Raw genomic sequence first — 23,918 nt, 5'->3', positions numbered from 1 at the left:
CACTGAGTTATAACCAACGTGCAATCGGGGAAAAGCGCTCTTTTCCCCGATTTGCTTTAACAATGTATTGCCAAGCAAGGGGCATTCGGGGCTTTTCCTTTTGCTATTTTAACACTTGCTTTCCCACAGATGTCTGCAGTTTAGGGACTGCTATTTTCAACGCAGGGGGAATACTTATCCTCAACTCAAAAAAGAAGACACTCTTCCTACTCGTCCACTTTAAAAAGACCCAACCTTGACATGACGCCTGCAGGTCCATCTCCCCCAGCAAGCACACCAGCCTCGCGGGGCGTAGGTTCGCCGGCGGTCACCGCTGATTGGCTGGTGCGGTGGCCGGGGAAAGCGCGGCTTTCCTCGGACAGTGGAGGGTGATTGGCTGCTGGAGACCCACCCCCTCGCCGATTGGGTGGCGAAAGCGAAGCCGGGGATTGGTGGAGCGCCGCAGGACTCGCTCACAGCTGCAGGGGCTCAGGCTCCCAGGACAAGGCCGAGATGGCGACTGTAGCTTGGCTAGTGGGTCGGCGCGCGGCGAGCTGGAGGCCGCGGCCGCCACTGCAGCCGCTCGCCGGCCTGATTACCCAGCGGGCCAACTCGCTGTTGCCCGTGGACGATGCAATCAATGGGCTAAGCGAGGAGCAGAAGAAGGTAGGGAGCCTGACCCCCCTCCCGGACCATTTTCCGTGCTCGGTGGTCTCCCTGGCGCTCTTCTACCCAGCGCCCGTGATCCGGGGGCTGTAGGAGCGCCAGCGCGGGGGCGGCCGCGGGCCCCAGTCTCCCCTCTGGCGGCAGCAAGGCCCGGTTGCCGGAGTTAGACGAGGAGTCGAGGATAGGAACGCTCCTGGGAGACCGGGTATGGTGGGGCCGGAGGTGTTTTGGTGGAGGATTGGCAGGACTACCCGCGTGTGGCAAAAGGGCCCTCAATCTGTCTGAAGTCTTCTTACACCTCAATACTGACTACGGCTGTGGTTCTCAAACCTGGTTAATCATCACCACGGAATCTTTTTCAAATACACACCTTGGGGGTGGAGTTGAAATTCACAGTGTAGTCCGTGCTATAATTCTTCAACCTATCGGGTCAAACCACATAGTTGAAAAAAAACTTGAAAGATGTTGTTACAAATGGGGCTGAACCAGAGCCATTCCTGGGGGAAGGAGACTGTTCACTTGGACACTGGCTTGGAGTTCCCGGGGAACGTGATTCTCCTGTGGCTCTAAGCAAGTGCCTGAGCTTGCCCAGAACCCCAAAGTCCACTTGCATTTACAGTCAGCAGACAGAGTTTTGAATCACCTCAGGCAGAAAGTGTTCAATCCTAGTTCTCAAACTTTCCTGACAAAAGGAGTTTCTAATCTCTTTTGAATAATCCCTTTTACCCAAAGGCTCAGGGACAAAAAGGAGCCTGACACGTGCCAAGAACTGAAGGGGGCGTGGCTGGAGCACAGTGAGTGGGGGATGAGAAAGGTACTGGGGAAGGCTGCATAGGCTGCAGAGGTCACCTCACACGGGGCCTTCCAGTCCTGGATAAGGAGTTTGTCTTAATTTTTTTTTAATGGTTAAAAAAAAAAAAGAAGCATAGTTAATTTACAATGTGTTAGTTTCAGGTGTACAGCAAAGTGATTCAGTTATACATATACATATATAAGGAGTTTGTCTTTTTTTTTTTTTTTTTTTTCCTGCGGTACGCGGGCCTCTCACTGTTGTGGCCTCTCCCGTTGCAGAGCACAGGCTCCGGACGCACAGGCTCAGCGGCCATGGCTCACGGTAGCCACTCCACGGCATGTGGGATCTTCCCAGACCGGGGCACGAACCTGTGTCCCCTGCATCGTCAGGCAGACTCTCGAGCACTGCACCACCAAGGAAGCCCAGGAGTTTGTCTTTTAAGGACAATGGAAAACCATGGAATGATTTATGTAGGGGAGTGACATTTAAGAAATAATCTTCAGGAACTTCCCTTGTGGTCCAGTGGTTAAGACTCTGCGCTCCCAATGCAGGGGACCCGGGTTCGATCCCTGGTCAGGGAACTAGATCCCACAGGCTACAACTAAAAAATCCCCTATGCCGCAACTAAAGACCTGGCGCAGCCAAATAAATACATAAATAAATAAATAAATAAAAAGAAATAATCTTCAGAGAGAGAGGGGAAGATCATCTCTGAGGAAGCATAAACTGGTGGGGCCTCTAAGTTTCAGTTTGATGCTCTTTGGTGAGGTTACTTGTGTCCCATTTTCCTGAAGGTGTCCTCAGTAGTGGAGACGCTGTCCTCAGGGGCAATTATGTATCGTTTCAGCAGCATCTGTCCACCTCTCTGCCTCTAGCTTCGTCAGACCATGGCTAAATTCCTTCAGGAGCATCTAGCACCCCATGCCCAGGAGATTGATCGGAGCAATGAGTTCAAGAACCTGCGAGTGAGTGGTGGGGCCCACTCTGAGGGGGACAGAGGGCAGACTGGGAGCTGGGCTGGGGTGGCCTGGGAATTGCACTGCTGCCTGGCAGAGCTCTCACAGTCTTCTGGTAAATGAAAGCTCCCTAAGAATGCAGCCCCTTTCTGTGAAGCCCTTGGGTCTTGTTGTTCCAGATATGCCAGGCCCCTGTGACTGGCTGCTTTCTCACCACCCACTACACTCACTCTATTCTGTTGGCAGGAGTTTTGGAAGCAGCTGGGGAACCTGGGAGTCTTGGGTGTCACAGCCCCTGGTGAGTATGGTTTCTTTCCCTACAGAGAACTTTTCTTGCATGCCCTTTAAAACCATTCCCAAAAGAAGCAGGAAAGGAGAAGAAAGATCTCGGAGAAACCAGAGTCTCTTCCCACTTGGAGCTGAGAAAGTGCCCAGTGAAGAGTAAACTCTTCTGTTTCTTTAGGCAGTTATGTTAACAAGGCAAAGGATTTAGGTCAGTGTGGTTCACTTGGGTCACCCAGACTTTTGAACTCTGTATGCTTAACAAGTTCCCCAGGTGATCTGGGGAGTTTAGAAAACTCCAGATCAAGCAGTGATCTTAGTACCTCAGTCTTATTGCCTTGCATAATCCCTAAGCTCTGCCCTACCAGTAGCATCGAGGCAGTACCACTCAGGACATTGTGTTCCTGGGGGGGATGCCTGTGTTCTCTGCCCACAGCTTGGCCCTAGAGCTCATTCGGAAGCAGACGGAGGTATAGGGGAGACGGATGCCTGTCTGAGCCTCCACAGTGAGGTGGCCAGATGAGGTATTTAACAGGCTGTCCCTGGGCCTGTCCAGAGTCCCCTGTGGGTCTTACTACTTGTTTCCAGTGGGAGAGGGCAGGGAGCTGGTGGGCTTTGTTTCAGATGTTGGCCTCTAGAGCAAAGGCCAGGCCTGGCTTGCGGTGCCTTGTAAAGAAGTGAGCCTATGGCCTCGCCAGCCAAAGCCTAGACAGCCCACCCTGCTTTGGCCTATGTTCACTGGGCATTAGAGTAGCAGTGGACCACAGTATTCTCTCCTTACATCCTCCCCTCACCACTTGGAGACAGTTCCTGGGATTTAAGCTGATCGTACAAAGTTACATCATGAGTAATGATGTAACCACTTAAAAATTAATTTAGACTATCTTAACGTACAATAGTATGGGGAAAGTTGCTGGGAACTCTCAAACAAGACTCTTTCTCCCACTGTGTCTTGGGGGTTTATGAGCCCCCATAAAGAATATTCTTCTGAATCAGATGCTAGTTAATGGAAGAAAGAGGCAGATAGGAATCAGATGAAAACCCTATCCAGGGAGAACCTTGAAAAGAAAGCCAGACATGAGTTCTGGTTTCCACATGGTGTCCTGGTAGCAGTTTCTAACGTTACCTGCCCGTGGCCTTTCCTTCCTGGAGTCGTGCAGGTTGGGCTAACCCTTCCCTAGAGCCAAGGACCAGCCTGACTTCTTGGTCAGAGTGAACATACACAGAGGGCCTTGCCAGGGTTTACCCAGACAGGAGGGTGGAGGGAGGGGAGGCTGGCACCAGGTAACCCAGCCTCTTTGATTTTGGATCTGCTGCCGAGGAAAAAACCCCACATTTTTTATGAGGAGTTCTGAAATTCCCTCCCAGCATCTCTTCTGCCCTCTCCAGACTTCCTCTCAGGCTGCAGCTCTCCTATTCCATTACCAGTCCTGCTTCTTTAGGTCCAAACCTACGCTATGAAGCTCTCATCTTCCTCAGGGCTTCTGCATGCACATCCTCTGCTTTGTATCTCATCTTAGTGCTTTGACCTTCCCTCTTTGTGTTTCTCTGATAAACCCCAGGTCCTCTTGCTTCATTTGTTCATCAGCGTCGGCACTTCTGTAGCTTTCCGAACAGTGGGTGCTCAGGTCTTCTTGTCTTCATTAAGAGGTCCGTCTGGGATAGGGAATTCCCTGGCGGTCCAGTGGTTAGGACTCTGCGCTTTCACTGCCAAGGGCCTGGGTTCAATCCCTGGCTGGGGAGCTAAGATCCCAAAAGCTGCGTGGCGTGGCCAAATAAATAAAGTATATTTTTTTAAATGTTTGGGATAGAGCAGGAGTTGCAATGACTGTTTTCTGAACCATGCCTCAGCTGACCAGAGGCAGCAGCCGGCAAAACCAATTCTGTGAGCTTGCAAGCAGGGTCCACAGCATCCACCTGTTGACCTTGCTAGAGGGAACTTGCAATAGGTGCTATAAGAGTGTTCCTCTACTGCAAATAAATGTAAGATTCCTCTCAGTGTCCTCATTTAACTGGGCTGCCTTTTCCACTCCCCTGCGCCCCCTACCCCGACCCCTAGTTCAGTATGGCGGCTCCGGCCTGGGCTACCTGGAACACGTGCTGGTGATGGAGGAGATATCCCGAGTCTCTGGAGCAGTGGGTCTCAGTTACGGTGCCCACTCCAACCTCTGCCTCAACCAAATTGTTCGTAATGGAAACGAGGCCCAGAAGGAGAAGTACCTCCCCAAGGTGAGGAAATGGGGTTGGAGAAACACGCTGATCGCATGACTCAACCACCAGCCACGAGGCTTCTCCCCCATTGGGGAGGGCTGGTCAGCCTTGCTTTCTGTAGCATGCTGCTGCCCTGAAACTGATAGGGCTAGGAAGGGGTCAGGGATTTGTTTTAAAATATTTCAGTCAGGGCTTCCCTGGTGGTGCAGTGGTTAAGAATACGCCTGCCAATGCAGGGGACACGGGTTCGAGCCCTGGTCCGAGATGCTCCCACGTGCCGTGGAGCAACTAAGCCCGTGCGCCACAACTACTGAGCCTGTGCTCTAGAGCCCACGAGCCACAACTACTGAAGCCCGCGTGCTTAGAGCCCGTGCTCCACAACAAGAGAAGCCACTGCAATGAGAAGCCCGCGCACTGCAATGAAGAGTAGTCCCCGTTCTCCACAACTAGAGAAATCCCGCTCAGCAACGAAGGCCCAACACAGCCAAAAATAAATTAAAAATAAATTAAGAAAATAAAAAACTAAAATATGACACTAAAAAAAAAATAAAATACTTCAATCAAAAAAATTAAAAATAGGAACTTCCCTGGTGGTCCAGTGGTTAAGACTCCATGCTTCCAATGCAGGGGGCGTGGGTTCGATTCCTGGTCGGGGACTTGCAAGCTGCATGGCACAGCCAAAAAATAAATTAAAAATAGGGCCAGAACACCTGAGTCAGTCACTGGACAACATTTACTGAGCATTTTAAGAAATGAAAGCCTAGGACTAGCTTCCCTTGCAAAGGGAATGGGAATAGAAGAGAAAGCTTCAGGCTTGTGGGTATGGGGCTTCTCTTCTAGGACTTTACCTATGCCCAGATCTGAGAGAAGTTGGAAAGGGTGTCATGTGACCAGGCAAGACATGGTATCAGTGAGCCCCTGTAGGGTATTTCTGAAGTCATAACAAGGCCCTTTGGGGTTTTCCTTGCAGCTGATCAGCGGTGAATACGTTGGAGCCCTGGCCATGAGTGAGACAAATGCTGGCTCCGATGTTGTCTCCATGAAGCTGAAAGCAGAAAAGAAAGGTGAGGATCCCCTTGATATGAGAGCTGGAGTGGGCAGAGGGACAGACCTTTGGGGTGAGGGAGCAGTGATTGGAGGTGGCCTCTGCTGGGTTTCTAGAAGCACTTGCCAGCTGGACAGCTTTTTGCTCAACAGAAGGTCTGGAGAACTGACTGGTTGAGACAGGCCCATACAGCTTATGCAAGTAGCCAACTTCCTGTCCTTAGGAGATCACTATGTCCTGAATGGCAACAAGTTCTGGATCACCAATGGCCCTGATGCTGATGTCCTTATTGTCTATGCCAAGACAGATCTGGCTGCTGTGCCAGCTTCTCGGGGCATCACAGCCTTCATTGTGGAGAAGGTGAGTGTAGGGGAGTGTATGGCGGGAGGCTTTTATCTCCTGAAAGTGGCACCAGAGATGACCTCCTTCAAGTGATCGCAGAGACCATCAGGGTGTGTGCTCTGCCAAGGCTCCCTCCTGGGATGGGGCTGAGACGGGAATGGAGACTGAAAGGAGGGTGGCCAAAAAGTGGAATTCAGGGAGGAGGGGTCAAGCCTGAGGACGGTGGAGCCATCCACAGAGCCAGGCTGTCCGGAGGTCCAGGAAGATGAGGACTGAAGGGAGGCCACCAGCTTTGACAATCAGGGTGTCACTGGTGGACTTGGAGAGAGCAGCCGCGGGAGCCCAGGGTATGAGTGAAGATGCAGGTGGAGACCGGAGACTGCACCTTCCAAGTCTTGTCAGTAAAAGCACAAGGGAGACAGCAGGAGTTAGAATGAAAAGTTGGGAGTTTCAGCTTGCTTTTAGGAATGGGAGAGAACTGAGCAAATTTTTTGGTAAAGAGAAAAGAAAATAGGAGAGGGAGAAAGTGAGGTGCATGAGAGAGAGTGAGCAAAGCACAATGGTGAGTTGAGGGAGAAGAAGCACGGGTGGGGGATGGTGATGGTGGAGGAACCATCTGCCTAATGGTCATGAAGTAGGAGGCCAGGGCCCCTGGGAGGGTGGGGTGACCATGGGGGCAGGGGAGTTGGTAGAGAGTTTCATGAATGAGTGTTTTAAAGATTTGCAGTACCCTCCATAGGGAGAGGGGGAGAGTGTTTCGGAATGGGACTGGAGGACAAGAAAACCAAGTAGCCCAAAGGGCGTGGCTGAGATGGGAACTCTCCAGGTTGAGTCACACTGCTCTCCTCTCCTAGAGGAGAGGGAAGCAACACCTGGCAGTGCTCTGATGGGCATATGCCAACACGTTCTGCATCTGATTAGTCCAGGTCAGAGCACACAGGTGGTTGAGTTGAACCCGGGGTGGGACTCCATTAGGTACAGGTGGCAGAGGAACAAGGGGGCAAAGGAATTGAGTGGCCTGGGGAGAGTGTCTTAGAAGTGATTTCCCGGGGCTTCCCTGGTGTCACATGAGAATCCGCCTGCCGATGCAGCGGACATGGGTTCGAGCCCTGGTCCGGGAAGATCCCACATGCCGCGGAGCAACTAAGCCCGTGTGCCACAGCTACTGAGCCTGCGCTCTAGAGCCCGCAAGCCACAACTACTGAGCCCGCGTGCTGCAACACGCGCCTAGAGCCCGTGCTCTGCAACAAGAGAAGCCACAGCAATGAGAAGCCCACGCACCGCAACGAAGAGTAGCCCCCCTCGCCGCAACTAGAGAATGCCTGTGCACAGCAACAAAGACCCAATACAGCCAATAAAAATAAATAAATTTTTTAAAAATCTTAAAAAAAAAAAAAAAAAAAGAAGTGATTTCCCCCAAGGAAAGGAACCAAATCCAGGAAGGGTCAGAAAGGCCTCAGGGATCTGGCACTTCACTGGGAAAGAACCGGTCTCACAAGATCTGGGGAGAATGCAGCCAGCAGCAGGGGAGGCTGGAGTGGAGTGTTAGGGGCAGCACCTCCAGAAATGGGGTGGTCGCATACAGAGTGGGGGCCTGGTGAGTAGACGCTGGTGTATCAGGCAAATACAGGGACTTGATGGAAAGATGGTTACTTCCCAGGGGTTTCCCTTTTCTTGGCCCCCTTGGGGACTGCTCTGTAATCAGGGCCACCTTTTATTCCCATAAAGGGTATGCCAGGCTTCAGCACCTCCAAGAAGCTGGACAAGCTGGGGATGAGGGGCTCTAACACCTGTGAGCTAATCTTTGAGGACTGCGAGGTTCCTGGTGAGTCTCTGAGAATGAGGGACCCCCTGTCCTGACCCCATCACACGCTGAGAAAGCCCATCTCTGGCTTGGAGAGCCTCACCATTGTTAGCTCACCAATGGTATGTGGCCAGACAGTGGGCCTGCCACTGTGCCCTTGCCCACTGGCCCATAGGTGTTGGTCTCAGTCTGGACAGCTGTCCTTCCCAGCCAGAGCTCCTGCAGCTGTATGCCCTACTGTGGCTTCAGGGAAGGGTGGTGTTTCCTATGTGGACCACACACTGTGCCTGGGGCTGGTATTCCAGTATCTGGAGTAGAAAGGTAAGATCTGCCCTTACCCACTCACGTCCTTCAGACTTCCTTGTATGTACATTTGCCTGTACAGCCTGTGTGAGGTATTCATTAACAATGCTAAAAAAACATCTAAATAAACTGATGGAAGCTGGACTCGGTGAAGGGAAGGTAGTTCAGTTTATAAGTATTTCTCCCCTGAAGTGTAAGTGAAAGTGTGCCACATCCTGAGAGAGCCAGCAGCCCTGTCATGCACTGATGAGACGGAGGGCACAGATTTGATCACCAGTTAGGATGGTTCTGTGCCTCAGCCATAAACCATCCCTCTCCCCCACGATCCGCCACCTGAGAAAAGTGTGCTTTAGTTTTAAGGAGCATCTAGGGAGGGGCGATCAGTGCAGAGCCTTCTTTGTTGGCAAGGAAAAAACTCCACTAGCATTAAAGACATGTCAGTGGTGTCAACCCTTTGCACTCAGCTTCCTGCCCACACCTCCCCAGGCCATCCAGTGTCCTTGCTTCCGGGGTGGGGAGGTGTTCAGCAGTTTCTGTCACCAGCACCGAATGGCCCGTCTCCTGGACAGGCTCTTCCATGGACCACCCAGGGGAGGGTGGAGGCTAGTATTAACCAGAGCAGACTCAACCTGGGGGAAAGAGTAATTCTCTGGTTCCTTTATGGGCACAAGTGTGTTAAAAAGAAAAATTGGGAGAGGTTGGATGACTTCTAGACCAAACTAGCTTTTCTTCTTTCCCATCCAAGGCAGCTCAAGAAGAGAAGGGGAAGATCTAAGGATTGGGCCTGTGTGTCTGGTCTTGGGGATGGTGTGTGTGTTGGGGGCAGGGTGAGGGGAGCATGTCCCCGCTAGCAAACTCCACTTCTGACTGGAAGTGGTAAACTCCATCCTTTTCCTCACCTGGAGCCCTAGTTGAAGGTCAGGTAACATATTTTAATGCCTTGCGAGAGAGCCACGTTACTAAACCCAGCAACTTTTCTAAAAGCGAGGAGGCTGTAGACAGCCCCCTTGCCCCTGACCAGCACTTTTCCCTGCAGCTGCCAACATCCTGGGCCATCGAAGTAAGGGCGTCTACGTGCTGATGAGTGGGCTGGACCTGGAGCGGCTGGTGCTGGCCGGTGGGCCCCTCGGGTGAGTGTGAGGCTCGGTGGGGAGCTGGGCTCTTGTAGCCTCCTCATCTGGTGGTGCCGCAGCCCTCCCCTTGGGGCCGATGGGAGACTGTACCTTAGCTCCTGGAGACAAAAAAATTACCTTTCCTCTCACGTTTACTTTCTTTGCACTGAAGGCAGGTATCATTGGGTGACCGACAAAAGGCCTGAGGAGCCACCCTGCTTAGTTACTCAGATGTGAAGCAAGACGCCTGAGCTCTAACCATCTACGAAGGGTCCCGCCACTTCGCCTGGTCTCAGGGGAAGGGGCACTGACTGCTGGGCAGTCAGCGCGGTGACTGAGCAGGGCTGACAAGGGTCCTCACGCTCCTTTTCTCCTCCCTGGGATGCCAGCTCCTTGTCTTGCTGGGCTGCCCCCCAGGCCTTTCCACACTAGCGTTTGCCCCCCCAACCAGCAATGGGGTAACGGCGAGGCCCCTCGCCAGTGTTCTCTCCTTCCCACAGGATCATGCAGGCCATCCTCGACCATGCTATTCCCTACCTACATGTGAGGGAAGCCTTTGGCCAGAAGATCGGCCACTTCCAGGTGAGTGGAATGGTTTTGTTAAGATGTACTCTTTCGTTGGGTTCAGGTTTTCTTTAACAAATGAACAAATAGGGCACTTGCTGTGGGCATTTACTATCCTTTGTCAAAAAAAATGAGTTTGAGGGAATGCCCTGGCGGTCGGTCCAGTGGTTGGGACTCCGTGCTTCCACTGCAGGGGGCCCAGGCTCGATCCCTGGTTGGGGAACTAAGATCCCGCAAGCCTTTTGGGCATTGCCAAAAAAACAAAAACATGAGTTTGAATGCTTGGGGTGCAGGCTTCCTCAGCATGCTACCTGGCTTTGAAAGCTGTCAGGCAGTTCATCTCATGTCACCTCCCTTCCTGTTTGAGACGAATGAATGAGGCATTGTAGGGTTGGAGGGTGAAGGGAGCAGATTGTGGGGAGGGAGTAGCATTTTGAGTCACGCTTTCTGGGCTGCAGGACGGTCGGTAATGAGGGTTGGTCATGTGAGTGGAGGGCCAGGTCCACAATGCAGCAGCAGCTCTCTGGCCTTAACTCCAGACCCGCTACCATGTCTGTCATCCTAAGCAAGTCCCACCACCTCCTCTCTGTGCCCCGGGTCCCCATTCCCGGCTGTCAGATTGCTACTGCTGACCTGCTTTTGGTAACTAGGGAATGATTCTGAGAGGAGCGTGTCTCCAGCACACTGACCTGTGGGCTCCCTTTGTGTGCAGTTGATGCAGGGGAAGATGGCAGACATGTACACCCGCCTCATGGCCTGTCGGCAGTACGTCTACAATGTCGCCAAGGCCTGTGATGAGGGCTACTGCACTGCCAAGGTAAGGGCTGGGCCCAGAGGAGAGCGCGCCGGGGCAGGGGTGGTTGCTGGGCCCCCTCCCCTCCGTGTTGCCCTGGCGGGGGCCCTGCTGACACAGAACCTCCTCCCACAGGACTGCGCTGGGGTGATTCTTTACTCAGCCGAGTGCGCCACACAGGTAGCCCTGGACGGCATCCAGTGTTTGGGTGAGCGGCCCCCACTCCTCACCCTGTGCTTCAGCTGAGCTGCACCTTTAGGCTCCTCCTGCCCCAGTTACTGGGAGGACATGGAAAAGCAAAGAAGAAAACTGCCAGAGGCCACAAGTTGCTACTGTCTCCAGTAGTGCCCCCCTCTCACCCTCCCAGCCTGGTCCTATAGACACTGGGAAATGGGGAAGAGGAGACACCTCAGAGGTGGAACAGCCTCACTTCAATGCCGCATAGTGGTTAAGAGCACAGGCTTGAGCCAGACGGCCTAGGTTTGAATCCTGGCTCTACCACTGACCAGCTTTGTGACTTGTGCAAATTACTTCACCTCTCTGGGCCTGGCACCCAGTAAGTGCTATGCAGTAGCTTCTTGTCCCCCTTCTCCATGTCTGCCAGTGGTTCTCCCCTACCTTTGCCTGGCATACTCAGCACTCTGAGTGGACTTCCGGCCTCCTGTCCACCCTCCCCACAATTAGGTAATCCCCACCCCATCCCTCTCACCACCTTTTTTTTTAAAATTTATTTTTGGCTATGTTGGATCTTCATTGCTGTGCACGGGCTTTCTCTAGTTGCGGTGAGCGGGGGCTACTCTTTGTTGCGGTGCGCGGGCTTCTCATTGCGGTGGCTTCTCTTGTTGCAGAGCACGGGCTCTAGGCGTGTGGGCTTCAGTAGTTGCAGCATGCGGGCTCAGTAGTTGTGGCTTGCGGGCTCTAGAGCGCAGGCTCAGTAGTTGTGGCGCACGGGCTTAGCTGCTCCGCGGCATGTGGATCTTCCCAGACCAGGGCTCGAACCCGTGTCCCCTGCACTGGCAGGCGGATTCTTAACCACTGCACCACCAGGGAAACCTCTCATCACCTTTTGCTGCTTCTCTTCAATCAGTCTCTCCTCCTAGCCCATTTCTATGTATTTGATCTTCTGTTTGCTTTCCTTGCTTTGCCCACTGCCCAGCACTTTTCCTGTTGTCCTTTCTTCTGTGCCCAAACCATGGCTGCAGGTGGCAATGGCTACATCAACGACTTCCCCATGGGCCGCTTTCTGAGAGATGCCAAGCTGTATGAGATCGGGGCTGGGACCAGTGAGGTGAGGCGGCTAATCATCGGCAGAGCCTTCAACGCAGAATTCCACTAACTCCAAGACCCTTCATCCCCTTTCCCAGCACCTAGAGGCCTTTCTCTGGAAGGAGAGACGTGGAAGCTCTTCTCCAGGCAGGCCCTGCCCACCGGCCCAGGAAAAGTGTGCAGCGGCTTAACATGGACTCCTCAGGAAGCATGCTGGCTTTTCTGGGGCTCAGTGGGAGGGCTTTGGTGACTCTGCGCCCTTGCTCTCTAACTTCAAGCCTGATGCCCCACCCCCGCTCCCAGGGGGGGCACCTTTTTTCCTAGTGAGCCTCTGCCAGGGAACCCTCTGCTCAAGTACACAAGAAGCATTGCCCCTCTCCTTAATTTGAACTTGGTAGCCTCTTTTCTTTCTGGGGAAAAATACCCCCCAAACCTAGCCTCTGTTTCTGCCAATTTCTAGAGGCATCAGCTCTCAGCAGCTTGTGAGTGGGCACCCCCTCTGCAGCAGCCCCTCCACCCCTCATTCTTTAAGCTGAAATCCTACCACTGGGGTAGAGGTCTGGGAATAGGCATCTCAGAACACCTGTGGCACTCAGAGTCCACGGTGGGGCAGAGGTCAGCGTGCTCATGAAGGACGGGGCTCAATGCCTCCAGCACAACGCTGCCACCACCACCATCCAGTCCTGGCCATGTGACAGCCCACAGCTGACTGGGCAGCAGGCCTGGGTTGGCTGGCTCATCTCCAGCCAAGGCTGCCTGCATACATTTCTCTGGACACCCTATGGCTAATTTTGTTACAACTGCACAGTGGCTGCTGCCATTTTGTATTAAACATTTCGTGAAGCAAACCCATCTGCTTCTAAACTGGTGTTTTGGGGGAGAAGCAGTCTACTTGCTACTGCCTTCTGTCTGGCTCCAGCCCTATGTCCTTGGAGAGTGGCTGGTCCGGGTCCTGCTTCTGGCCCTTCAGCCTGCTCATTGGTGATAGGGGACACAGGGGTGGAATCAGCCCTTAGGATAGAGGAGTTCTCAACCTCCCTTTTCCAGATCTCCCAGTGATTTTTTTTTTTTTTTTTTTGCGGTACGCGGGTCCCTCACCGCTGTGGCCTCTCCCGCCGCGGAGCACAGGCTCCGGACGCGCAGACTCAGCGGCCATGGCTCACGGGCCTAGCCGCTCCGCGGCATGTGGGATCCTCCCGGACCGGGGCACGAACCCGCGTCCCCTGCATCGGCAGACGGACTCTCAACCACCGCGCCACCAGGGAAGCCCCTCCCAGTGATTTTTTAAAGAAAGGAGGGAGCGGTAAGAGTCTTGGAGCTAGAAGGAAGCTCGTAAGTTTCTGGAAACCATCCCCATGTTTTTTGAAAGATCAAGACAATTTGATTTTCCCAAGGTCAGAACTGGAGCTAGAATCCAGATCAGCAGAAATAGGGGTTCTGAGAATGCCAGCCTGGGGCCCTACTACACGGCCGCCTGGATGGAGCACAGTCAGAGTGGGACAGTTTTGGGTTGTCCCACCCCATCTAATTCCCTAAAAGAGAACTGGTTTTCTTGGCCCTCAGCCCAGCGGCGCCTGTTCTGACTTTTGGTCCTGGCCTATAGCCAAGAGCTGTTCCCAGCCTGATGCTTGTGACAGGTGGAGCTAGCTCCTTACCAGCCCCAGCCTAGTCCTATCCTGAGGGGCTTGTGACCCTGTCCTTTCACTTCCCCACCCTGCTCCCTACTATGTTGGAGATGAATGTGGCTAAAATGGTGGTCTTGCTGGTTATAAAGTGTAGCTGGAACGAACAGCCTGAAGATGTCCAGAATGGGATGTTTCATCCACTCAGTGTGGGTAACGGAGCTCTGCCACCAACTTGGGGAGGATGATTATTCTCCCAATGCTATATGTGAAATAGAAATGTTATAAAATAAAGCCAAAAAAGTGTAGCCTGAGTCATGAATGATGGGAGAGCAGGGGGCACTGGTTCTTGGAATTTGGGGTTGTTTATGTGCATTGTGCAATTCTGCAGTACCAGCTGCCAGCACCACTCCTTCCTGGGGCTGCCTCATTCCACTCCAATTTTAGGCAGGTCACTATCAGCCCAGCTCCCCTGTTGACTACCACCCCATTCTTTGTTTTCCTACTGTTTGCCCCGTCAGATGGCAACAGAAGCTAAGGGAATGGTTTTCCAAGTGTGGCCTGGGCACACCCTTTATCAGAATTTAGCAACCTGTAAAAACCCCAGATTCCTGGATGGGCCCCAGACCTAATCACATCCCCAGGGGTAATTATAAGGCACAGGCAACCTTTTAGAACAGCTGATCTGGGGCCTAGAGGACACTCCTCCAGAGGCCTGAGTCCCAATTCTAAACCCATATAACCTGGCAATGACAATCCCTCACCTATATAGACCTCTCAAGTCTCATACTGACATATTAGCTCCTTGATCCCGACAACCCGGTGCAGGAGACAAGGTTGCGCAGGGCCCGCTTCCGGAAGACCGGTGAGTTGCCCACGGTACCCGAAAAAACGCTAGGTGAACCGGCCACGCCCAGACGTGGAGCCAGCGCTGGCGTCAGCTAGGCGTTGGGGCTGAGAAAGGGCGCCTCTTTTTTATTTTGGGGCGGACGCCCAGTCCACGCCCCGCCCGGCTAACCCAGGACGGTTAGCCGCGACCCCCAGCCTAGGACAGGTCCAGGGTCCAGGGTCCTCCCTCTGTCCCCCTCCCGCGTGGCGCCGCACCCGCAGCGGAGCCCGGCTCGGGCTCGGGCGCGGTTCCGTGGGCCCTGCGTGGAGCTCGCCTGACCCCTGCCGGCCGCCCGCCGCAAAGGCAGGGTGCTCTGGACTGGAGGCTCGCAGTCTCGGATTTCAGGATGCACAGGGCTCAGCGATGTTTTCTTCTGCCAAATGAGGACATTAAGCGGGGGAAAGCCGGCTACTCTCTATCTGTATCGTTTCATACAAGAAAGGCCACTTTTAGCAATTTAAAAAGTAGAAAGGGCAGAAATTCAGAACAAAGGCCAGGTTTTTTTTGCTGGTGTGTGTGTGTGTGTGTGTTTGTTTTATGTGCATGGGTTGTAAACTAGGATAGTTTACAGGCTTATTTAAAACCACCACCAACAACAACAAAAACTGCAAGCCCTCCCCTACGCCTAGTTCCAGGACGAAACTCCTTTTGAGTCTTTAAGAGATTTCATTTGGTAATTCACTTCATGCCTTTAAGGGATATGCCGACTTATTGATTTAACTGCAGATGGATCTTTCAAGTGCACACATTTAATTTATAAGAAGCCCACTACATGCCTCATTTCCACAGGCCAGCATCTGGGGGCCCTGGAATCAGAGAGTTCAGAGCCCCATCCACATTCCTGGCTGTTGCTGCCTTTGCCCACACTCCTCATACCCAGAACCCAGAGCCACACTAGTTCCAGCGCCCTGTGGGACACACCTGGTCACTCAGCAGGGAGCTGTTTGTGAAGCTGGCCTCTCCTACAGCCACCCACCCACCCACTCTCAGACACAGCTAGCCTGTCAAAATAGTTCTTGGATCCACAACAACCTGACAACTTGCCTGCCTCCTTCCAATCCACGCACCTCAACCCTTCCTCTATATTGAGCCAGAGTGAACTATCAAGCCCCTAAATACTTCGGTGGCTCCCTACACCTATAAGATCTAAGGTTTTGCAAGGCAAATATGACCCTGATCTGCGTTGGCCTTCCCCTCCGGCTGCTCCTCTCCGCATCCCTGCTGAGTACTTGTGTTCTGGTTGCAAACAGTCCTCGTGACATTGTTTCTTACCCTGCGCCTTTGCCCCAGCTGATCCCTCTGTGGAGGATGTCTTAGCCCTTCACCTTGTTCTTGCTTCCTCATCCCTAAAGCCTCAGTTCAGGGGCTGCTTCCTTCAGGAAGGCCTCCCTTCTCCAACCTTTCCCACTTGTCTGTCCCCATCTCACCCATCCTGAGTGGGGCCCCTTCTTGTTTCTCCCTGGGCATATTTGCATCAGTGGGCTTTCCCCACTGTCATTTTTATCTCATCTGTGTCTGTTTCCCATGCACCAGCTAAGAACATAAGGGTCAGGATTGTGACTGAACTGCCTTTATATGCTCACCATCCAGCACAGTTTCTGGCACATAATAGGTGTTCAACAAATGTTTATTGAAAGTGCAGATGGGAGGTCATGTGATATTTAGCTCACATTTTCCAGGTACCATAGTTATTTGTATACGTGATTACCTCTGTATACAGTACAGATCTTTGAGGTCAAAGACCATTTCTCACTTATCTGAACACTCCCAACAGCACCCAGTGCTCACAGTAAGTGCTCAGTGCCTAAGTTCATGCTGAATGAGTGAAACAACAGGTGGGCCAGAGCCCTGGCCTAATCCTCAGAGTTGGCAGAGACAGCAGAGCCAGCCGGCCTCGCCTGGCCCTGCTTCCCCCAGGCCTTCCCACTCTGGAGTAGCGGGGCCCAGCTGCAGAAGGGAGGCCCTCACCTCCCATAGTCCTCTGGCCCCCCTCAGAAACAGAAAGGAACTGTGATGAGGGACCCTGGCCCCCTCTCTGCCAGCTGAAGACAAGTGCAGGGATTGGATACAAAAGGAGAGCAGAGTCAGGGCACACACCATCCTTTTTTTTCTTGTATAAAATGTAGAGTATATTTAGAAAAGTATATAACATGCATGTATGCAGTGTGAAAACAATAAAACAAACTGCTGTGTACCCAGCACCCAGGCCAGCGAAGAGAACATTCCAAGTACTTTAGAAGCCTGTGTGCCCCTCACTGACACGTTCCCCCCAGAGGAACCATGATCTTGAATTTAGTGATAATCCTCTCCCCGCATTTCCTTATGGTTTCCTACCTCTGTGTGTCTCTTTTGATCACCTGTTTAAGTTTTGTGCAATGGTACTCATACTAAATATATTCTTCTGTGTCTTGCTTCTCTGGCTCATCTTTGTATAGTTTTTAAAGATTCATTCACGTTAACGAGTGGAGCTTTAATTTGGTTACTTTTTTTCTTGTATAGTATTCCATTCTGTGAAAATACTACAATTTAATTATCCATTTTTGTGTTGATGGACATTTGGGTTGGTTCCGGTTTGGGGCTACTCTAAAACATTCCATGTGTGTCTCCCAGTTTATGTGTGCAGGTCTCCAGGTACACTCCCAGGATTGGGATTTCTGGGTTGTAGGGTATACATGATCAAGTTTACTAGGTAATTCCAAACTGTTTTCCAAAGTTGTTGCGTGGCCTATATTTTTTAGAATGATGCCACCAGAAGTGACCCAGGGCAGAGGTGGCACGCCAGCCCCATGAGCTTCTTTTCAGCAAGGGGGAAAAAATCGACAACAAAAGAGTGTGCATCACTGCTTCCCTGCCCAGGCCTATAAGCCACAGTCAACAAACCTTTATGCACAAGCTGAGAACCATGCGCTGGGCCAGCATTGAGTTAGTACAGACCAGCCTCAGAGAAGGACAGTTTTGTTTCCATTTACTCTTCCAGGCAGCCCAACACAGCTTTGCCCTGGAAGACATGGAAGAGTATGGGCTAGACAGGTAAGTGGGAGTTTTCTTGGAGAGAGGAACGATATTCCGAGGCCAGGGATATCTCAGCACAGGTAGTATCCTCCCCCCGCAGAGGATACGGGATCAGTGGAGGAAGTACAGAGGGCTGCTCTTGCCAGCAACAGACGGAGGGAAGAAAGAAGAGAAAACTAGGGCTATGCAGGGAACCACAGAGATAGGCACATCTCCATCCAAACACACCTGTGCCCTGTGCCCACTGGGCAAACACTGGTGCACACATACAGACACGCACACGGCTGCACGCACCAAGAGACAGGCTGTTAGACATGCCGCAGGAGCGGAGGCAAGGAGCGTGAGCTCGCAGCTGCCAGAGGGAGATAAGCCCAGCACTGGGGGCCACCTGCCTGGCCCGCCTTGAGAGTCCCCCCCCCCCCGACCCCGCCCGGCGCATCCGCCTGGGCTCCAAGAGGCAGCCTCTGCAAAGCTGAGTATTTTCGGGGCAACGCAGGGCTCACCCCAACTGCTTGTTCTATTTATGGGAACGGAGTAGCAGAGTCTCAGTCCATACCTGAGTACCTTGCCTGATGCTGCCAGGTTGGGCAAGGTTGGGTATACGATAGGTCCCTTTACTTGTTGAAATAAAATTATTTACTTAAGTTTATTATGAGATGAATTAATATCTAAAATCGGAGGAGGAGGAATCTGAAATGAGAAGAAGCTAGGGAGGTGAGACCCGATGTCCTTCATAACTGGCCTGCAGCCTACCCAGCCCTTTCTTTCTTTCCAGATTCCTGCTGTTGGCCCAGAGTGGAAGGGTGGGGTTGCGGCCATCGCAAAGTTGTTCATTAAGACTGGAGGGACGGGAATTTTGTATGACTGCAGTTACCTGGGAGAGCAGGGATCTGCTCTCCGATGCTGAGACTACTTCCAAAGTCCAGAGCTGGCAACAGTTCAAGCTAAAGAATCGCCACCTAAAAAAAGTATATTTTACTCTTTTCCACGAAGTTTGAATCCTGTTTTATCTCTCATTATAATTAAAACTTGTTTCTGCAAGATTAGCGAAATGAGGACAATTGATGAAGTTCTGTAATGGGCACATGGATGTGTATTGCATTATTCTCCTTTGTGTTCGAAAATTCTCATAATAAAAAGTTAAAAATAAAAAAATTTAAAAATAAAATAAGAAAAAGAATCACCACACAGATATGCAGACCCAGCAAGTGCCGGCCCCTCTCACTACCTCTCTCCCTGCCCCCGCCTCTTGGGTGCCTCTGGACAGAGTACACCTTGCTGTAGGTCCTGCAAGGCTGAGAAGAGGGCAGGTGGGAAGCAGGTTGGCCTTTGGGATCTTCATCTGCCCTGGGGACCCTCCTTTCCTGGGAGGCTGCCTGGCTCCAGAGCGAAGGAAGGTGAAGTCCACACTGGAAAGCAAGTGGGGCCCTGCCTCTTCTTCTCCTGTGCAGGATGCCCGGGAACCCTTGCCCCACACACCCCTAAGCCCCATTCACCGACCCCCTAGGGGCCTTTCGAAGTTTCATGCTGCAGGTTTTCTGCTCTCCCCACCTGATCACCCAAACTTCCAAGTGGGCTAGAGACTCATGTCCTGGACTCCTCAGCCTGGGAGAGGCCCCGGGGGTGCCTCAGAGTATGTGGAGCCTGCTGTCAGTAGGCAACAGGACAATCTGTAAGTAAGGCTGTGAGCCTTCCCCAAAGAAGGGTCAGAGAAACACAGGCTCCCCGGTGTTAGCTCTGAGGTATCTCCCTCACTAGTGGGTACACTTCCCTACTTCCCTATCCCATATTCTGCATTCCTTAAACTTCCACATTCCCCTCTGCCTTGAGGATGGGAACCCCACGTGGCCACTCCTGCAGGCTCAGACCTCTTTCGTCCCCACAAGGTTCTCTGAGCTGTCCCTTCCCTCCACTCTCTGCTGCCCCAGCCTGCCCCACTCGCCAGGAAAAAGCCACCCAACTCGTTTCCCTGCAGCCTCATAGAAGCTTCATCACTCTGCACCTAGAGAGTATGCAAGGGTTTCCTGGGGTCCACCACCCAGTCACACCGCCAGTCAATGGATGGACCTGCGTATCCAGCCTCCTGCCCCTCAGCTAGAGTACCCCAGACACAGCCCACTTGAGTGACCCACCTCTCCACTCCGCCCCCAATCCCCAGCTTGGTGAAGAACGACCGGCATTGAGGGGTGCCAGGATTCAAAGGCGAGGAACAGTTATGGGGCCAAAGGAACTTACAGTCTAGTTGGGGAGATAGATGTGAAACACTGATAGACATTTAATCACGCCAGTCAGTTCTAATGTTATCCATTCTTTAAGACCCAGCATGAGCATCACTCATCCAAACATTCTCTGTCTGGTTTGCTGCCGAATCCCCAGCATTAAGCCTGGCTTAACGGAGGTACCCACCATTAAATACTTGCATAATGAATGCCTTCCCTGGGGGGCTACAAGAGGGGACCACCTGTCCTCCTGTCACCCTTCACCAAGCTTATTTAAATGAAATCAGATTTAACTAAAACATCCAGGGCGGACTTGCAGGGGGAGGGGCATAAGAGGACAGGAGAAATCCCAAGGCTTCTCCTTGAACTAAATTCTCCAATCTTTTTAGTAGCAGCTAAAAGAGCAGGGTTCTGGGGCCACAGATTCTAGCTTCTTGGAGAAGCCATCTGGACTGTCAAAGCCAGCACCGTAACTTTTATGTCTTCAGATTTCAAAGTCTGCCCTGTCGAACCCACAACTGTTGTAATCCAGTCACTGAATTAAAGTCAGAAAATTTTATAGTAAAAATAGCGGCAGGGCCTGGTAGGCAGTGTGGCAGCAGGAGGTAGTTTTCTAAGCGGATATGGAAGGTCCAGTGCTGTGCCCACCTGGCAAAGCAGGCAGACTGCAGAGCCGCTGCAGCACAGGCAAAGGCTTGCTTTCTTTGCCAGTCATTCATTTATTCATTCATCATTCCGTAATTGCTACTGAGAACTACCGTGTGCAGGCGCCCTGCCAAGCTGTGGGGAAACGGCAGGACCCAGTGCAGGCATGGGTCTTCACCCCAGCCTCGGGTGTCAGGCCTTACCCTTGCTGGCCTGGCTTGGCTTGGAAGGGAGGGAGCATTGCCGGTTCAGGAGTGCGATTGGGGGTGGGGGTGGGGTCTGGGTAGGGATCAGGGAGCCTCCCAGCTAGGGCAGCCTCACTTGTCTGTCCCATATTCGGATTTTTATCCTTACAGCCAGCAGGAGCCATAGAAGGGTTTAAGCAGGAGAAGGTTGCAGTGTGATTAGTTTTGGGAAGATCCCTCTGGCTGCTGCTGCGTGGAGAACAGGCTGCAGAGTGGGGATGGGGGGATGGGGTGGGACAGGGCGGATGCAGGTGCTGGGGCTGCTGTGCTGGGTTGAGGAGGAGGTGTGAGGAGTGGAGGTAAATGACAGTCAGGCTGTGGTGATGGATTAGATATGGGCGGTGGCTGAGGAGGGAGAGTGAGGTGCCAAGGATGACTCGCAGTTTCCTGGCTTTGGAAAGTGGGTGAGGGCTGGTGCCTTTACCCCAAAATCGAAACACTGGGAGAGCGCTGGGTTTGCCTGTAGCTGGAAGTTGGTTGAAGTGTATGTGATGTCCCTGAAAGACCACATTATTTCAGTGTCAACATGAGTGCAGAGGGCAAGCAAAGGGTACTTTTGATGAGGGTTTGCAGAAGGAATATTCTTTTTATAAAGAAATATGAAAATACACTCAAAACATTTTGCTTCCCTATCTAATAGTGAGATGAATGTTGCTCACAGCAACTTCATGTGTAAAATCCAAACTAGTTGCTAACAGACATTTGGAAAACACAGAAATGGAGAATTGTTTGGGGAAGCTCATTTAGGAACAAGAGATGAAGGAACAATTAAAAGTGACAAGGCTGAGGGCTTCCCTGGTGGCAGTGGTTGAGAATCCGCCTGCCAACGCAGGGGACACGGGTTCGAGCCCTGGTCCGGGAAGATCCCACATGCCGCGGAGCAACTAAGCCCGTGCGCCACAACTACTGAAGCCCGCGTGCCTAGAGCCCGTGTTCCGCAACAAGAGAAGCCACCACAATGAGAAGCCCATGTACCGCAAGGAAGAGTAGCCCCCCCTCCCAGCAACTAGAGAAAGCCCACGTGCAGCAACAAAGACCAAACTCAACCAATAAATCAATAAATTTATATGTTAAAAAGTGACAAGGCTGGGATCTGAATCCTGGCTCCTCTACTTATTAGCTGTGTGACTCTGGGTAAGCGATCGAACCTCTCTGTGCCTCAGTTTCTTCATCAGTAAAATGGGAATAATAACTACCTGTTTCATAAGACTGGCTGAAGATTAGAAGAGAGTGTATAAAGAACTTAACCCAGTTCTGAGCTCATGGAATCTCTCCGGGAGTGTTATCTATCACTACAGAACACACTCTGACAGAGAGAAACAAATGAAAAAGAAAACTGCTGACTTCTCCATATGCATTTCAGTAAAGAAGCATTGCCCATATAACCAATCATGATTTTTGCAAATCCCTTTGTAAGATTTTTTAAAATTAGGAAAATATTCCCAAATCAGGGGAACTATTTGTCAGACCTCATGCCTGAGTCTTGGTGTCACCTGACCAGCTATTTATTGTCTGACTCAGTCTTGCCTGGGTCATATACTCTTGGCTGGGTTCTTCAGTTTCAGAGGGGCTCTCCTCTGATGGGTGGAGGAGTGGCTGTCCAGGTCAGATGCAATGTAATCAGCATCACCTTTCAGGTCCACTGGTGCCTGAACAGTGCCAAGTGTCAGTGGCGCTGTGGTTGGTTAGCATAGCACTTGTAGCCCAGACTTTAGTTTGGGGGCCTCTCCAGGTGGTGTCTCTGCTGGGAAAAGCTGATCTTGGGCTCCTGTGTGTTCATGGAGGTTGAAGGAAGATGGCCAAAGAGCCACCAGTGACTCTCTGCCTCTGCTCTTGGTTTCAGAAGACTGGGGAGGTCAGTGGCTATGGCTAGAAGCCTGTAGGAGAAGGAGGCTTGGGGAATGTGATTAGCGATGCCACTGAAAATCTTTCCAAATGCAGAGGAAGATGGCTGGGGTCATGGAGACTGCCCCAGTGTTGGGAGGGTGAAGTGGGAAAGCCATGGGGAGAGAGGCTGGCTCCACCCCCAGAAGTAGCAAAGAGAGGCATCCAGCCTGACTGAGGCCAGAAGGGGACACACTGCAGCTGGGTGGACAGAATACAGCCACGGGCACCACGTAGTAGGGGCTTCCAGTGTGAGACAGGGGTGCAAACAGGGCTTGCAGGACTGGATTCCAATACCAATACAGAAACAGGGCAGACTGCAGGCATGGCAGGATGGGGGCATGATGAAGTAGACCCATAACTGCTAATGCTCTGAGGGCATTTGCTGTGGGTCAGGCACTGTTCTAGGTACTTGCATGTTTTAAGAAGCTACAGAGCCAGGACTCCAACTCGGGGAGTCTAGCTAAAGCTTGTATTCTTTAATCACTACACTACATGAAATGTGAAAAGAGCAAAGGTTTTAGACATACAAAGGGTGAGACCTCTGTTAACCCTTTATGCTAAGTGCCATATTTATTTTTTACATTTTATTTTTTATTTATTTATTTATTTATTTATTTATTTATTTATTTATTGGCTGCATTGGGTCTTCGTTGCTGCACACGGGCTTTCTCTAGTTGTGGCGAGCAGGGGCTACTCTTCATTGTGGTGTGCGGGCTTCTCATTGCAGCAGCTTCTCTTGTTGCGGAGCACCGGCTCTAGGCGCACGGGCTTCAGTAGTTGTGGCACGCGGGCTTCAGTAGTTGTGGCACGCGGGCTCAACAGCGCATGGCACATGGGCTTAGTTGCTCCTGGCATGTGGGATGGTCCCAGACCAGGGCTTGAACCCGTGTCCCCTGCATTGGCAGGCCGATTCTTAATCACTGCGCCACCAGGGAAGCCCTAAGTGCCATATTTTAAAAAGCAAAGGTACGAACCACTCCAAGCCTGTGTGATCTTGAGCAGTTACTTAGACTCTTCAGGTCTCAGTGTCCTTATTCATTTGTAAATTTGAGAATAATATTAACCTGAAAAGGCTGTTGAAGATTAAAGAAAGAAATGCATGTTGAGTGCCTGCCCAGGCCTTCTGTAAGACCCCGGGCTTTGGAAGACACGGCCCATTCCAGATCTGGGTTTCCTCATGGTCCCAGGAGTCTGCGGGTCTGGGTTCAAGGAATCACAGTGGGTACACTCCTGGATTTCTAGTCCAGAGCCCCCCGGATTCCTCAAAGGAGGGATCCCCTTAA

General features: G+C 51.9%; 1 protein-coding gene across 2 annotated transcripts; it reads left to right on the top strand.

Annotated features, from left to right (window-relative positions):
* The first annotated feature begins 444 nt into the window (after positions 1 to 444).
* On the top strand, positions 445 to 14,028 carry IVD (isovaleryl-CoA dehydrogenase). 2 transcript variants are annotated; one of them, XM_082619163.1, is made up of 12 exons: positions 445 to 645; positions 2,314 to 2,403; positions 2,641 to 2,692; positions 4,736 to 4,905; positions 5,858 to 5,951; positions 6,156 to 6,292; positions 8,003 to 8,099; positions 9,418 to 9,511; positions 9,994 to 10,075; positions 10,770 to 10,874; positions 10,986 to 11,030; positions 12,053 to 14,028. In XM_082619163.1, exons 1-12 carry the CDS (start codon positions 493 to 495, stop codon positions 12,095 to 12,097), a joined length of 1,164 nt encoding a protein of 387 aa, XP_082475289.1. In that variant the 5' UTR covers positions 445 to 492; the 3' UTR covers positions 12,098 to 14,028. The 2 variants fall into 2 exon arrangements, with proteins under 2 accessions (XP_082475289.1, XP_082475288.1); XM_082619162.1 differs by having other exon boundaries at positions 446 to 645; positions 10,986 to 11,058.
* The last annotated feature ends 9,890 nt before the right edge of the window (positions 14,029 to 23,918 follow it).

Source organism: Mesoplodon mirus (genome assembly GCF_964341445.2).
Source record: "Mesoplodon mirus genome assembly, chromosome: 4".
NCBI lineage: Eukaryota > Metazoa > Chordata > Mammalia > Artiodactyla > Ziphiidae > Mesoplodon > Mesoplodon mirus.
Note: the sequence above shows the minus strand (reverse complement) of the source record. Positions and strands in the feature narration are given on the sequence as shown.

Bases quoted from the DNA above. Each gene is read 5' to 3' on its own strand.
- IVD (XM_082619162.1), top strand. From the start codon at position 493: ATGGCGACTGTAGCTTGGCTAGTGGGTCGGCGCGCGGCGAGCTGGAGG. The intron at 5,952-6,155 runs GTGAGGATCCCC...TCCTGTCCTTAG, and splicing joins GCTGAAAGCAGAAAAGAAAG to GAGATCACTATGTCCTGAAT. The intron at 11,059-12,052 runs GTGAGCGGCCCC...CCATGGCTGCAG, and splicing joins GGACGGCATCCAGTGTTTGG to GTGGCAATGGCTACATCAAC.